We start from the raw sequence: 16,270 nt of genomic DNA, 5'->3' as shown, positions 1-16,270 counted from the left end.
TCCCCAAGTATCATTAGAATGCGAGTCTTAGAAGCGATAGAGAAAAAACCCAGGCAATCTGGCTCCAATATCTGTGCTCTTGTGTTTGCTCTGAAGGCTATGACCTGTGGAGTTAAGGTGGCGCTAGTGGTGAAGAACCCACCTACCATTGTAGGAGACATAAAGAGACCCGGGTTCGATCCCTGGGTCCAAAAGGTCCCCTGGAGAAGAGAACAGCAACCCACTCCAGTATTCTTGCTTGGAGAATCCCCACGGACAGAGGAGCCTGGGAGGCTACATACATCTCACGGGGTCCCAAAGAGTCAGACATGCACACACCAATGAAAATTCAAAAAAAAAAATTGGGGGGCATCTAAACTTTCCATATCATAAAGGGGAAAAACCCCACCACCTTTAGAAACTTTTCTTGAAGTGGCATCTGGTCAGTGGAATCTGAAGGGAGGACTGGGATAAGACCTACCAGATAAGACTTTTGTCTCTGTGGAAAGAAACTTCGAAGAGAAACTTCTTCCTTAATTTTTGCCTGGTTACGTGAGGACGTGAAGTTTGCAGCTACATCTCCAATCTTTTCACATAAAGGGGCGTTGATTCCAGAAAAGCCAATTCAGAACCCTAACATCAAGGGTTGAATGAACCAACCTAGAGTGGGCACTTCTGCTGCTGCTGCTAAGTCGCTTCAGTCGTGTCCGAATCTGTGTAACCCCATAGACGGCAGCCCACCAGGCTCCCCCGTCCCTGGGGTTCTCCAGGCAAGAACACTGGAGTGGGTTGCTGTTTCCTTCTCCCATACATGAAAGTGAAAAGTGGAAGTAAAGTCTCTCGTCATGTCCAACTCTTCGAGACCCCATGGACTGCAACCCACCAGGCTCCTCTGCCCATGGGATTTTCCAGGCAGGAGTACTGGAGTGGGGTGCCATTGCCTTCCCCGGGGCACTTCTGGTTATGTGAGATAACAGATCTCTAGTGTTCAAGTCACTTAGAGTTGAGTATTCTGTTACTTGCAGCCACTCTCCTCCTGCTCCAGTCTGGACTGGTTGCTCTCCAGGCTGTTGGGTAGCTGTAATCCCTGGCAGTCATGCTAGAATTACCGCCCCCCCTCCTCTTGGGGTACTTACTTCCTGAAATTTGGCTTCCCTTTTATTTTTTTAACTCTCAAAATGCAAAAGTAATCATCTAGTGGCTTCCTGAGAAAGGGTAAATGGGAGCTAAATTTTTAGAATCCTTGAGTATCTGAAGATGTCATTGTTTTATAACTCACTTGAGGCTAGAACTCCACATTAAAAATAGCCCCCCTTCATAATTTGAAGATCTGACTTCACTGTATTCTGGCAGCTGGTGCTGCCCCTGAGAAATCTGATGACGTTCTTATAATCAGTACTTTTGACATCCTTTTTTTAATCTCTGCAAACTTTTAACATTTACTCTTTGAGTAGTCTGAAAATTGGAGAAGGAGATGGCAACCCACTCCAGTATTCTTGCCTGGAGAATCCCATGGACAGAGGGGCCTGGTACAGTCAGTCCATGGAGTCACACAGTTGGAACAACCGAAGTGACTGAGCAGGAGCTCTCGAAAATCCATGCCATCTGCCTGGCTGCCTGTGTTAACTGCGTTGGGCAACTTACAGATCCTTTCAGTCACAGGCTTATTTCTTTGAGTCCTGTGGAATTTCTGCGAATTATTTGTTTGATAATTTCCTCCTCTCCACATACTGTGGTTCTTTCATTCAGAAATTCCTAAGTAATTAGACTTTCTTATCTTTTACTTATTTTCCATCTGTTTTTGTTCTGCCTTTTAGATTTCTTCAATTCTATCTTCCAGCCCTTTCAGTTAATTTTATATTTGCCATAGTTTTCACTTTCAAGACTTTTTTTTTTTGCTATGCTGGGTCTTCATTGCTGCACTAAGGCTCTTTCCAGTTGCAGAGAGTGGGTGCTACTGTAGTTGCGGTGCAGGGGCTTCTCACTGTGGCTTCTCTTGTTGTGGAGCACAGGCTCTAGGCACATGGGCTTCAGCAGTTGCAGCACATGGGGCTCCTTAGCTGTGGCTCCCGGACCCTGAAGTGTGCAGGCTTCAGCAGTTGTGGTGCACAGGCTTAGTTGCTCTGCAGCGTGTGGAATCTTTGCAGAGCAGGGATTGAACCTGAGTTCCCTGCATTGTCAGGCAGATTCTTAACCACTGCGCCACCAGGGACGTCCAATTTTCAAGATTTTTTTTTTCTAATTAATCCTTTTTTTAAAAAAATAGCTTTCTTCTTTTGTGGAGACAAGATTTCATCTTAAGTTCCCCTTAGGTCCTTTCTGGTTTTTGCAATCCTCCCATTGAAGTCTTCCTTGGCTGTCTAATGGTTCTTGTTTGTCTTTAATATTTGAAGGCAATGTACTTCAAAAAAATGTACAGTTTATTGGAATTGGCATAATGACTGGTGAGTTCCATTATAAGGTGACCCGAGCCAGCCTTTTCACTGGGGGCACTCCACAAATGGCAGAATTCAGAGGTCTTTGCTGTTTTTCTTCAAAAGGATTCTCCTATCTCTTGCCCTAGAAAATATGGGGTTGAGAACAGGAATAGGGACAGATGAAGTAGACACAATGCCTGGCAGTTGGCATTCTGTAAGGTTGTAAGGAACCGAGGATCCCAGAGTTTGGAATGTAGGCTTTCATTTGCTTTTAGTCCCTCTCTACCCTAGCTCTCTGCTCCTCCTGGTGTCCCAGGCTGACACTCATTTCTATTCATTTTACAGAGAATTAACCAGTAGGCAACTCACCTGGTGGTCTGGGAAAAGGGGATAAGAACTGGAAGTCCAATATCAGTAATCCTTCAGCTAATTTCGCCCTCGTTTCCATTCCCACACTTGGCCTTACCTGAAACCCTAGACCCCCAGCATCCAGCGAGTCCAAATGCTAAGTCTTGGGGGTGGAGTTCTAACTTCCTATAGATCCACTGATATCAATCTACTTCTCTTTGCCTGGGAATTCCTTATGTGTTCCTAAAGATCATTTTTGATTAAATTCCTTTTAAAATTAAATAGCATTTCTCTAGATACTCACAGACTGCTTATGTAACTGGACAGTCTAAGTGTATGAAATTAAATTTCTCTGAACATTTAAGTACTTACTGCTTATTTAATCAAATACTTCTGAACATTTAAAATTGCAAGCTCAGTATATCAGATTTTCTTGAATATCTTAAATGCATTATGATACAGAGAACCCTACCTACAATGTTATGATACAATAAAAATATTTACATACAAAAAGGATGAGTGTTACTATTTCAGCTTCTTATATTTATTACTTCTGTTTCTCCTGAGGTTGCCTGTTTTTTATATCCTTCTGGACAGTCCGTATATTAGACTCAAAAAGAGACACCATCTTAGACCAGCTGAGGTTGCAGGATGTTGGTAACCAAGAGTCTTGTTGATGGTGTATAACTTGATGGCATAGGTCAATGTGATTTTGAGTCTTGGGTCTTTGCATGAATTGATTCCTTTTGTTGGGCTTTCCAGGTAGTGCTAGTGATGAAGAACCCGCCTGCCAATGCAGGAGACATGAGAAGTAGGTTTGATCCCTGTGTTGGGAAGATCCCCTGAAGGATGACATGGCAACCCACTTTAGTATTTTTGCCTGGAGAATCCCATGGAGAGAGGAGCCTGGAGGGCTATAGTCCATAGGGTTACTAAGAGTTGGACACAAGTGAAGCAACTTAGCATGCACAAACATACTCCATCTTAAAATTTTTGGTTTCATCAATCACTTACTTCAATACAGTCCTTTATATCCAACCCAGTTTAAGAATCACTGGTTTCTGTGATCAGGAAGATACCCCTGAAGACTTAAGCCTAGCTGGGACTGCCCAGGTTGCAGTAGAAACACCCTATTTTCTCAGCTCTTCCTGAAATAGCAGGATCTGACTTCATAGTGGCATTCCTTTTCATTTTTCTATTTATAAAAGCTAGATCCAGCTGCCTTGACAAATGTTCACCTCCATGGTCAGGGCTAAATATCAGATCCGTGTTTGTGTGTCTTCCATGCTTCTTTTCTCTCAGACTCATAACATTTATTATAACACACACCTGTAAATTTTGCCTTGGAAAGGACCTCTGTGGGCCTGTGCTTGTTCAGATAAATCCACTTGCTTTCAACAGTATGGCAGTCGGGGCCTGGACATTGTACTCTGTGTGGTTCCCCAAGTGATTTCTGTGTGTGCCCAGAGCAGGTTTTCTCGGGAGATCTACAATTCCTGCTTGTTCACCTAGTCATTAGCATCCTTTGTCTTGCCCAAACAGTGTTTGAAGGAACCCTCTTGATCTTTGGTACTTCTGTACTTCTCTGGAATCTAAAACTTCAGTCGCCTTGTGCAGTTATTCTAGTCTAAGGAAAAGGTAATTTCCCCATTTATCTATGATTTTCTCTGGCTGGAGCTCTCAGGTTTCTTAAAATTACCTAGATCCTGGTTTAGGGGTTCATTCCAGGCTTGCTCTTTGGTTTGAGCTCTTTCAATTAAACCCTGGTTCAAATCTGGGATCTACCACTAATAGCTGAGATTTAACAGCTACCACTCAATAGCTGAGGTTAATAGTTACATAACCATTCAGAGCCTCAGTTCAGTAACTATAGCATGGATTTGGTAAGTAATTCCTAACCTGATTGTTCTAAGGGTTCAAATAATGCAACTACTTAGTCCAGTGTCTAGCACACTAGACTAAATGCCCTTTATTCATTCAGTCCTCTTTCATCTGTTGCTTTTCTAACCCAACCAATTTATTAATAACAAAGCAATTTCTAGGTACAGTCTCAAGTGACTTTGGTTTTGTATCTGTGATGGACTTTTTCCTTCTATTCTGTCCAAACAATTCCAACTAGATAAGGAAAGCAGAAACATTCATCTTGGTGCCTAGCTTATACCAGACCTCTTAGCAGCAACCACAGGGTCAAACTGAGCAGCAGACTGGAATTTATCCCCACAGAGCAAATGATTCTATAGCTCTATAGAATTCTATAGCAAGAGTACATTCTTGACACAGATTAAAGTAAAAAACTCAATATTGCACAAGATCTTGTGCTTTATAGTGTAAAAACTAGAAAGCAATGTTCTATCTTGCAAATCAGGATCTGTCCTCAATAAACACACAAAACTTTTAAAAGTAAGCCATACTTCTATGCTGTTTATTAATAAAGATCAGGTGCACTGAGACAGGAACCTATTTCAAGTTCTTAACAAACAGAGATGGTAGCCCTGGACTGGGCGTATCAAGTTGTGGATACCCTTCCCAGCTATCCATTAAGTTCCAACAGCACACCTCTCCTTTCCATTCAAATCCAGCTCTCTTCACCTGTGGGTACCTAACAGGGAACCCACTGCTCATCTGTTATGTTAAAGTCCTGGAACAATAACCATAACCCTTAAAAGAACCAAGTTGCCCTTTTTTTATGGGCAAACCTCAACACACACAAAATTCAGAGTTGTCCCCTTTTAATAATAATGTAGGACTTCCCAGGTAGCTCAGTGGTAATGAATCTGCCTGTCACTGCAGGAGATGCAGGTTTGATCCCTGGGTCAGGAAGATCCCCTGGAGAAGAAAATGGCAACCCACTCCAGTATTCTTGCCTGAGAAAACCCATGGACAGGACTCTGGAAGGCTACGGTCCATGAAGTTGCAAGAGTCAGACACAACTTAGTGACTAAACCACCAATGTGATAATATAATCCAGCCTGCAGCAAAGGGAAGCAACAGTCAGAACTGGACAACAACAGACTGGTTCCAAATAGGAAAAGAAGTACGTCAAGGATGTATACTATCACCCTGCTTATTTAACTTATATGCAGAGTACATCATGAGAAATGCTGGACTGGATGGAGCACAAGCTGGAATCAAAATTGCCGGGAGAAATATCAGTAACCTCAGATATGCAGATGACACCACCCTTATGGCGGTAAGCAAAGAAGAACTAAAGAGTCTCTTGATGAAAGTGAAAGAGGAGAGTGAAAAAGTCGGCTTAAAGCTCAACATTCAGAAAACTAAGATCATGGCATCCAGTCCCATCACTTCATGGCAATTAGACAGGTAAACAGTGGAAATAGTGGCTGACTTTATTTTTCTGGGCTCCAAAATCACTGCAAATGGTGATTGCAGCCATGGAATTAAAAGACGCTTACTCCTTGGAAGTTACGACCAACCTAGACAGCACATTAAAAAGCAGAGACATTACTTTGTCAACAAAGGTCCGTCTAGTCAAGACTATGGTTTTTCCAGTGGTCATGCATGGATGTGACACTTGGAGTACAAAGAAAGCTAAGCGTCGAAGAATTGATGCTTTTGAACTATGGTGTTAGAGAAGACTCTTGAGTCCCTTGGACTGCAAGGAGATCCAACCAGTCCATCCTAAAGGAGATCAGTCCTGGGTGTTCATTGGAAGGACTGATGTTGAAGCAGAAACTCCAGTACTTTTGGCCACCTGATGCGAAGAGCTGACTCATTTGAAAAAGACCCTGATGCTGGGAAAGATTGAGGGCAGGAGAAGGGGAGATGGTTAGATGGCATCACCAACTCAATGGACATGAGTTTGGGTAAACTCCAGGGTTGGTGTTGGACAGGGAGGCCTGGTGTGCTGCAGTTCATGGGGTCACAAAGAGTCGGACACGACTGAGCGACTGAAGTGAACTGAATCCAGTCTGCAGCAAAGAGAAACAGAAATGTACGAAACGACAGGTAGGAAACATTTTATAGACTGGGGTCAAACCTTACCCCTCCCCTCTTCAACTGGCTTTCATCCCTCACATTCACTAGATCACAGAAAGCTAACACAGTTAACTTTAAACAATTTTTATTACACAAAGGTTGTCACATAATTGGATATTTCTCTACTCTGTACACAATTGTTCTTACTCTCCACAGAAAGGCTGCTTCTTAACTTCTCATCTGGTGACAGCAAGCACTAAAATCCTGATTTTAACAGAATAGTAGTAAAAATGCCTCAGTGATTTAAGTTGAAAGCAGTACATTGGTACATGGCTTGTAAGCTCATTTATCAGGAATGTACAAATGTCTTTATTTAAAAATACAAAATAAATTATCTGTAGGCATGGACAATGACAGCAGTAAACCATTCTATATTGTCAACTGAAACCAGTAACTGATGGTTATAGTTATTTTCTTAAACATCAGCCAGCCTTTTCTTCAGTCATCTCCTTCAACTGACCTTTCCTGAAATTATTGGTAAGGAACACTGCCTTGAGCTTCCTCTCACAGTTCATTGATAATGGCAAAGCACTATTCTAGGAATTAGAACATGCCACCTCCCATACCACCTCCCATTCCACCCATGCCACCCATTCCAGGATCCTTCTCTTCTTTAGGAATTTCTGTGACTACAACTTCTGCTGTTGTTAAGAGAGAGGCCACTCCAGCAGCATCTAGTAATGCAGTTCTTACAACCTAGGGAAAAAGTTTTCATAAAATGTTACTTTTCCTTAGTTTAAAAAAAAAAAGAAGACAGCATTTTGAGACAGTGGTCAACTATTTACCTTAGTTGGATCAATGATTCCTTTTTCCACCATGTTCACAAAATCTCCAAGCATAGCATCATAACCAACTTCTGAAGAACTCTGCATAATTTTCTCAACTATCAATGATCCTTCAACACCTGCATTCTTAGCAATAGTCATTGCAGGAATTTTTAGTGTTTTTTTAATTATTTCTATACCTATAAAGAAAATATATTTTAGCAAATTGAGTTCTTTCCTTTTTAAGTATTACAGCACAGTTCTACTTGTGAGAATGATGACAGATAATTCCAACTGGGAGAACACCACAGGTCAAGTGATTCTGCCTGAAAGATCTCTTGACAACAGTGTTATTCTACTTCTGTTATTCTGGAAACTGCTTTGTGACTTCTTGTTCTATCTAGTGGGCAGCAACAATACAACTCTAACAACAGAAAGACTAAAATCAAGTTGCAAGTATACTCATTTCTAAGGCAACTTTTTACCTGTTTTTTGATCTTCATTAGCTGGAGTTATTGACTCCAAGGCTGGAATGCACCGAAGCAGGGCACAGCCCCCTCCCAGAACAATGCCTTCTTCAACAGCAGCTCGGGTGGCATTAAGGGCATCTGTAACTCTGTCTTTCTTTTCATTCACTTCAACATCACTTGTCCCACCAACCTAAAAATCAAAAAAGAACTCCAGTTAGTACGGCTTCTCCTACTCAAGATGCTAAATCCCAAGAGTCCTAGTTTACTTGGGCTCAGAACCCAAGCAGCTTATTTACAACAATGAATCTTACCTTCAACACAGCAACACCATCTGAGAGTTTTGCCAGACGTTCATTCAGTTTTTCCTTTTCATATTCGCTAGTTGTGACGTCTAACTGCTCAATGATCTCTTGGATGCGCTTCTCAATCTGAGCCTTGTCTCCTTTTCCTTTCAAGAGCATGGCATCGTCTTTGGTCACAATGACCTCCCCAACTTTCCCTAGGTCATGAGGCTGAACATCTTCAAGATTTAGATTTAGTCCTTCTTCTCCAAATACCTATGAAAACATTTTTTAAAATGAGCAAACTACAAAATAAAAAGAACAGATTACAGGCATTTTTCATCATACCAAGATCATTAGCATATCCTACAAGTGTTTTGATAAGAAAAGCATCTTGTAATACTGTTTCCTTGAAATCTGAAATTTCAAGACTATAGCTAGACCAAACAAAACTTGCACAGTCTTTCTTTACATTTCCAACTTCCCACTTAACCCTCAATTAGTACTAAGCTTTGAGAAACAAGTGAGCTCAGAAAACTCATCTAAGGACATAGTTTTGGTGAAATCAAGACTAGACCCTAGGCCTAAACTCGTAAATCCTGCCTTTATCTATTTTAATACACTCCTGAAAACAAGACCACTCTTGGGCAAGACTCATGGTAAATTAAAGGGACCTTAGTGCTGTTTGACCCAAACTCTAACAGAAACACAGATTTGTGAAAACGTGAATTCTACCTATAAATTTCAGACCTGGATGTATAAATAACATTCAATAAACCAAAATCACATCTATTTTACTTACTGCACCACCAGTAGCAATAGCCATGTCTTTAAGCTGGTTCTTTCTATTGTCACCAAAACCCGGAGCTTTGACTGCCACAACTTGAAGACCAACTTTTAGCCTGTTAAGAAGTTATTAATAAGATTTAAATTTTATAATAATGCCAGTCTACTTACATGTAAATTAAACAGTGATAACTTTTATAGACTGTGAAAATCAGAATTACTATATGTTAAATTTGGGAATCATCTAATGAACATTTACCCTTAACCATTTAGTATTAGATTAAGTTGCTTTTAAAGTCAGTTTGAGCAGGTTTTCTTTTTTAGTGAGGGACAGTTGATTTACAATACTATATATTTCAGGCGATTGACACATGACAAATTTTAAAGTTACGAGCTCCATTTATAGTTATTATGTATTACTGCTATATTCTGAGCAAGCAATTGTTTTTAATCCAATTCCTTTGTAAACATAAATACTGCTGATATCATTAAGCTTACCTTCATTTTAATCAGGTAATGAATATTTAGAATATATAATTTTTAAAATGCTCGTTTGAAGCCAGATTGAAATGGAAGCAATATATAAACTTTAAGACAGATCTGGTTTTATTAAGGAGCCAAATAAAAATAAGAAGGTTACGCTCTGATAATATGCCAAGTAAACTGGAGATCCAACTTTACAGCAAAATGGCTCAATCAGAACTTTTCAGGCCTGTTGTTTTTCTATTTCTGCTTCACATCCCACTATCTCTAGGGTTTTTCATAACCCCAAAAGCATATCCAGGCTATAAACATTACAGGATAAGTAAACTCATTTAGGTCAGGTCAAAATATGCAATTCGGTAATATATACCTGATAATTTCATTTGTGCATTTCCATTATAATAAAAATTGGAGAATCTCATTTCTGATACACCCCAGCTATAGGAGTAGGAAGAACATGTGCTTTAAAAATGCCCTCCCTGATCAAGGAACTAAGATTCCACAGGCGTCAAAAAAACCACAACACCGAAACCTCCCCTTAAGAGTCTGTCTACAGCATTAACATTCTTGTCTTAAAGTAAAATGAAATAGATTATAGATCTAAAAACTTAATAGACCCCAACCGGAGTACCAATTTCTCTATTTTAGACTATTCATTAACAAAATTTTTCCTTTAGAAGATTATGTAAAATGCCAACTGCCAGATACACTTAGAATGGCAGTTGTTTACCTCTTTTCATGAAAAACTGTAATTGTGAATATATCTTTTCCACAAATCTTTTTTGTAAAAAATACAAAAAGAAAAACTCAGCCATTTATCTTCAAAACAACTAAATACTTAGACTATCTCATAAAAAGGTACACAAAACATTAAGGACTCAGGGACCCTATTCAAAAAAGACAAAATCATAACTGGACTAAAGGTTCACGACACCCACCGGTATTATATAAACACAAGTGGTTCAAGGAGAATGTATAAAGGAGATTTCAAACACCAATACAAATAATTGCCTTTCATCCAGATATGTAAACCAAATATCACTGCCTATTACCTATTCAAAACAAGGGTACTTAGAGCTTCTCCATCCACATCTTCAGCAATTATGACCAAGGGCTTCCGGTGAGCATTGGCAATTTCAAGAGCAGGAACAATGGACTGGACACTAGAAATCTTCTTTTCACTCAATAGAACATATGCATCTTGGAATTCACATTTCTGACCTGAAAAGCAAAGAACATTTCTCACCAACTTGAGGCTGTTCTGCTGAAAATGACTGCAGTTCACGGTTTTCTTTCTCATATACACACACGTTTGGAACACATGAATTTACTTTTGAGGTATGACACTGACAAATGCCCTTAGGGTGTCACATATTAAATTACGCTTAAAAAAATATTCAGTTACCCATTTGCTCTTACCTTTTGATGTATTAATAAAGTATGGAGAAATATATCCTCTATCAAACTTCATGCCTTCAATAATTTCTAACTCATCATTCAGTGTTTTTCCATCCTAAGAAAAGTCAAAGAATTTGTTATGTGAATTTCATTACACAAAGGCTAGTTTCAAACCAATTAATAAGTAGTCCCCACTTCTCATAAGGAATTCAGACAGAAGTATGCAAGTATCCCAGGGCATCCAACTCCACTTTTGCAAGAATATGTACCTGAACTAATTTTTTACAGCCAGAAGCCAATACCATCTAAATCAGGATGAATTTACGACCAAAGGCACAGGTTAATAATTCACACAAACACAATAAGCACATCATTCTGTACAGGTGCCAGTGTTACATGTGAAGGAATGAAACAGAACACACTTTTGGAAACATATGTAGATCAAATTTGTGTACTTATAAAACTCAGATCATCAGACATCTGTTTCCATCTATCATTAAAAACAAACATACCTTTACTGTGATAACACCCTTTCTTCCAACTTTTTTCATGGCGTCAGAAATGATGTTGCCAATTTCTTTGTCTCCATTTGCAGAAATTGTAGCAACCTGAAATAATCAAACTACTATTTCAAATTAAAGGTAAGGCTATCTTCCTCAATCAACTCCCCTCCCTTTTCTCATTAACTTCCCAATTGATATATCCTTGGTGGGATGCTAGAGGCAGGGTGATGGTGGTGGTGAGACAGGCAGAGGGGATTTTAAAGTATAATTCTAATGAACAACTGGTCCCACTGCAATTTTTAAAAAATTTGATTATTTTATACATTATTTTTGAAAGAAATGAAATAAACACACAATTACTCTTTTTAACAAAAACAAAAAAGAGGGAATTCCCTTGTGGTCCAGTGGTTAGGACTTGGCGCTTTCACTGCAGGGGCCCAGGTTCCATCCCTGGTTGGGGAACTAGGATCCCACAAGCCAGGCAGGGTGGCAAAAAAAGAAAGAAAGAGGCTGATGACCCGGTGCCCTTTTTTCCCCTAGCAAATGTGGCAATATTAGAAAATGAAATTATTCATCTTTGATAAATGACCAAATAATATTTTCCACACAAATGAGTTTTTACATAGTCATGCAGAACTAAAACGACAACTCAATAAGACTCAAATTATGGGGACTTCCTGGCGGTCCGGGGGTTAAGACACCATGTTCCACTGCAGAGAGCACAGGTTTAATCCCTGGTGGGGGAATTTTTCAAATCTCTAGCAGTAAGAAAAATGCTTTGGAAAAAAAAAAAAAAGAAAAATGCTTTGAATGTTGGTGATTGGGTAATATTGTTATTCTGACACTGTTGTGTAATTATAGGATAAAATCATGTTACTTTAAAAATCCATACCTGAGCAATCTCTTCGGGGGTTGTCACAGGTTTAGACTGCTTCTTCAGTTCAGCAATTACAGCATCAACAGCTAACATCACACCTGGTTCAAGAACACGTATTACAATGCTTATTCTCCCGTGGCGCCATGCCTACTAAAGTTCTGATTCATGCTAAGTGTTTCAATGCCTCAGTGCTTCTGTACCAGGACGCCTCCTAACCACCCAGCTGGATGGCATGCACTGAAACACAAACTTTCATAAATCAAGCACCACAATGCCAAAATTATTTTTAAAAACTGCATTAAAAAAAAAAGTGTACACTTTCAAGAATCTCACCATTTAACTCATTCTATGTAAATCTTTCCCAATTCAATCATTCCTTACAGGGTCATCTAGCACATTTCCCCTCCACTGAAGGAGATAAAGGACCAAAATGGATTACAGTCCCTTATTTTCAACAAGTATAACTGTCAAGGATAAGGACTTTCTTGTGGCTATACCCCTTCAAGTTTTTAACTGGCTGAAATTTCCTCATTTAATATGTAATTTATGAACAGCCACCTTTAACATTCAACATCACCACAATATGGATTTATTTATGAGAGCATAGTCTTTTCAACTGAGACCAACCAGTGCTAGCTCTTTCCTCATTTTGAAAAATATTACTTCACAAAAATAACAGAGCGATTTGTAGTCAGAGTGACTTTCTTTGGGAAGTAACCCTTAATAACCTCAATTCATACGTGCCAAACTGCTTTTAATGCAACACATTCATTTGGATCTCAAACACTGAAATAGATGAGATGATACCTCATCCCATTTTTGGGATGCCTAACAAGTCAGTTTTCACAAATTATTCCTAGTATCTCCCTTTACTCTCACGTGCCTCCTAGTTTACATCTCCTATGTGTGGATGGTAATACACCCCAGAAACACACAGGAGATCTTTAAATTGTGGCCTAACTCCCCCAAACAAGCAATAATAAACAAAATTCAGACCCATAACATAACATGTGCTGTTAAGAAGAAACTGCTTTATAGAAAATAAAAACCCCTTCTGATACCCTAGGTGACGTTTTCTTGCACTTACTGCTTTAAAAATACACAGTATGTGCTGCAGCTTACAGTAACCTTGGTGTTGGGGAGAAGTGAGCCGGGGACAACCACACAGGGACGGATAACTGGACACAGGGCCCAAGCATCTTGGTCACAGTTCCCGCCTTGCCACCGAGCACAATGCCCATCCCGTGGGCAGGAATTCAACCACTACTTAGGCATTTTTTTAAAAAAAGATTAAAAAAAATTTTTAGGCAATAGGAGAAACAAGAAAGAGTTAATTTTCTGATATAATTTAACAGATAACCTGACACAGTTCAAAACACTGGGGAGACAGTAGAGACACTCCTACCTCTCCTGATCTCCACGGGGTTAGCACCTTTGCTAATCTTCTCGAAGCCTTCCTTGGCGATAGAGCGGGCCAGTACAGTAGCGGTAGTGGTGCCATCCCCGGCCTCTTCATTTGTGTTATTGGCAACATCTTGAACAAGTTTAGCGCCAATATTTTTATATTTATCTTTTAAATCAATAGACTTTGCAACAGTCACACCATCTTTTGTCACTTTGGGACTTCCCCAACTCTGTTCAATAATCACTGTCCTTCCCTATAATTGTAAAGGAAAAAAATGCCACAGATTCACACGCTAAGTACTATTTAGCTTAAAATAAACAGCATTTTTCAGAATAGGCAATTATTTTAAAGCCTCAATGCAACATCTGATCATTTTTATCAGATGTGCTGCATGAATCTCAAGGGCAATTTCATCAGTGTTCTTACAGACAAAATGACTTCTTTACTGCCAAGTGCATAGCCTTGGATGAGATGTTATAAGAGATAAAATTTCTAGAGACTTAACCAACACTAATTTGGGAGATTATAATGAAATTCCAGGAATCTCCACATAATTCATATTTAAGTTTTGTCCAGTGCCTGCTATAATAATAATATGAAGACTTACTTTTGAACTTGTTTTAAAATTGAGTTCCTAAAATACCAACAGCAAGACAAGAACAGTGCAGCCTTCCTGACTTGTTAAACATTACATCTTAAAATATGATGCAAACAGTACTGGCGGCTTGAACCAAAGCTGCTTCTGGTGAGGCATGCAAATGCCATTGCTTTATTCAGTTGGATTACTCTGATAATTGTACTGTCTTCAGCCTGAACGGAAGCATCACTCCACCGAGTAGGACCCATGAAGAGGTCTCCTCAATTTACTTGTTACTAATTCACCAATCTCTTAGTTAAATGAGACTTAAAAGCTCATACTTAAGATACTGTGGATGTTACATTCTTCCACCTATGCCTAGTACTAGCTACTGGGAAAGGATCCAAAATTTAACTCAAGCAGGCAAGGGAGATTAATTCTACCTTGAGTTGAATAATCCACCTTAAACTAGGAGTTACCACTAGATTACATCACACTTCGTACAAAATCGTTTCACAAATTTGGCACAAGCAGTTTATGAATACCTAAGAACTGTTTAATAGCTTGGCATGTTATTCCTTAACAATACTATAGATTAAAACAAAATAAGAATACCTTTGGCCCCATAGTAACGGCTACAGCATCGGCTAAAAGGTCTACACCTTGAAGCATTAAGGCTCGAGCATCTGCACCGAATTTTACATCTTTGGCATAAGCCCGAGTGAGATGAGGAGCCAGTGCCCTGGACACTGGCCTCATCCGGCGAAGGACTGCGGGTAAACGAAGCATTTCTGAAAGAGAAACAGACAGATCATCAGGATAACACTACCACTACCCGTAGGGTTACAACACAAATATGACACGCAACAGAACGAGAAATATTAGAAGTGAGCTGCGCTGACGTCTGGCATTCACGATACCTGGGCCTCGGAACCCGCCACCCACCGCCCCCACAACACCGGCTACTAGTGCAAGCTTTAAGAGGTCACCCCATGCCTGACCTACAGCAAAAATGCACGCTCTTCTTCTTCCCCACAGCTATTCAGTTCAGTCGGTCAGTCGTATCCGACTCTTTGCGACCCCATGAACAGCCGCACGCCAGGCCTCCCTGTCCATCACCAACTCCCGGAGTCCATCCCTACCTACGCTAAAAACGAGTTAATATTTCACCGCTAAAATGGCCTTCAGAGCAAATCAGCTGCAAATGTCCCCTGGAAAACCAAGTCTACAGAAAAAGGGCAAGTTATAAACCCAAGTGACCAAGAGAAAGAAAATACTCCTGACGCTGCAAAAATCTGCTTACTAAAATGTGTCTTCATGTATCCACTCGGGGCTACAGTATCAGAGCAGCGGGCAAGGCCACGATGCCGGGGGCGGCGGCCGGGCCCACTCCCAGCGGCCCCACGTGTCTTTCCATGAGGACAGCCAAGCAAGGTCAAAGGTGGAGATGCCGTACCCCAGCAGTCCGCCGGGCCAAAAGCCGTCCCCACGCGCTGCGACCACCCTCCCTGGCACCCTCCACTCGACCACAAGCACAAGCGCCTTTCACCGGAGAATCGATGTGAATACACTCGCCCGACTCCGCGCACACTCGTGGGCAAGCCCTCCCTGCTGTGCCCGGCTGGGCGAGCGATCCACGCCGCACGTGACGGGCCCCCGCGTGCACCCACGAGGCCTGGCTTAGCGGGCCCGGGCCTGCGGCGCCCGGGGAATCTCTGGCTCTCGCCCGCAGACCGGCTCGGCGCAGAGTGAAGGACGGCTCCAGGATCCGAAACGCACGGGTGAGGCGGCGCAGAGCGGCCGCGTACCTGCGGGGCAGCAGCGCGACGTGCGGGCGACAAGACGGGCCGTCGGCGGCGAGTGAGGGACAGAGAGCAGGGCGCGCACGGCAATGAGCCCGCGTCCCCTCCCTCCGCCGCTCCCCCCGCCCCTCTGCAGCGCGCCTGCGGGCGGTGCCCACCCCCTTCCCGGCCGCCTGGGCCCTGC

The 16,270-nt window shown here is 41.2% G+C and overlaps 1 protein-coding gene across 1 annotated transcript; it reads right to left on the bottom strand.

Moving 5' to 3' along the window:
• Window positions 1–7,024: 7,024 nt before the first annotated feature.
• Window positions 7,025–16,246, bottom strand: HSPD1 (heat shock protein family D (Hsp60) member 1). The gene is made up of 12 exons (XM_065930894.1): window positions 16,093–16,246; window positions 14,900–15,075; window positions 13,708–13,960; window positions 12,318–12,400; window positions 11,435–11,530; window positions 10,944–11,037; window positions 10,577–10,745; window positions 9,058–9,157; window positions 8,286–8,531; window positions 7,990–8,164; window positions 7,526–7,704; window positions 7,025–7,436 (listed from the first exon to the last, which is right to left on the bottom strand). The coding sequence occupies exons 2-12, from the start codon at window positions 15,071–15,073 to the stop codon at window positions 7,284–7,286; spliced, it is 1,722 nt and encodes a 573-aa protein (XP_065786966.1). The 5' UTR covers window positions 15,074–15,075; window positions 16,093–16,246; the 3' UTR covers window positions 7,025–7,283.
• Between the last annotated feature and the right edge of the window lie 24 nt (window positions 16,247–16,270).

This window comes from Muntiacus reevesi, chromosome 3 (genome assembly GCF_963930625.1).
Source record: "Muntiacus reevesi chromosome 3, mMunRee1.1, whole genome shotgun sequence".
Lineage (NCBI taxonomy): Eukaryota > Metazoa > Chordata > Mammalia > Artiodactyla > Cervidae > Muntiacus > Muntiacus reevesi.
This window is presented reverse-complemented; position numbering and strand designations above follow the sequence as displayed.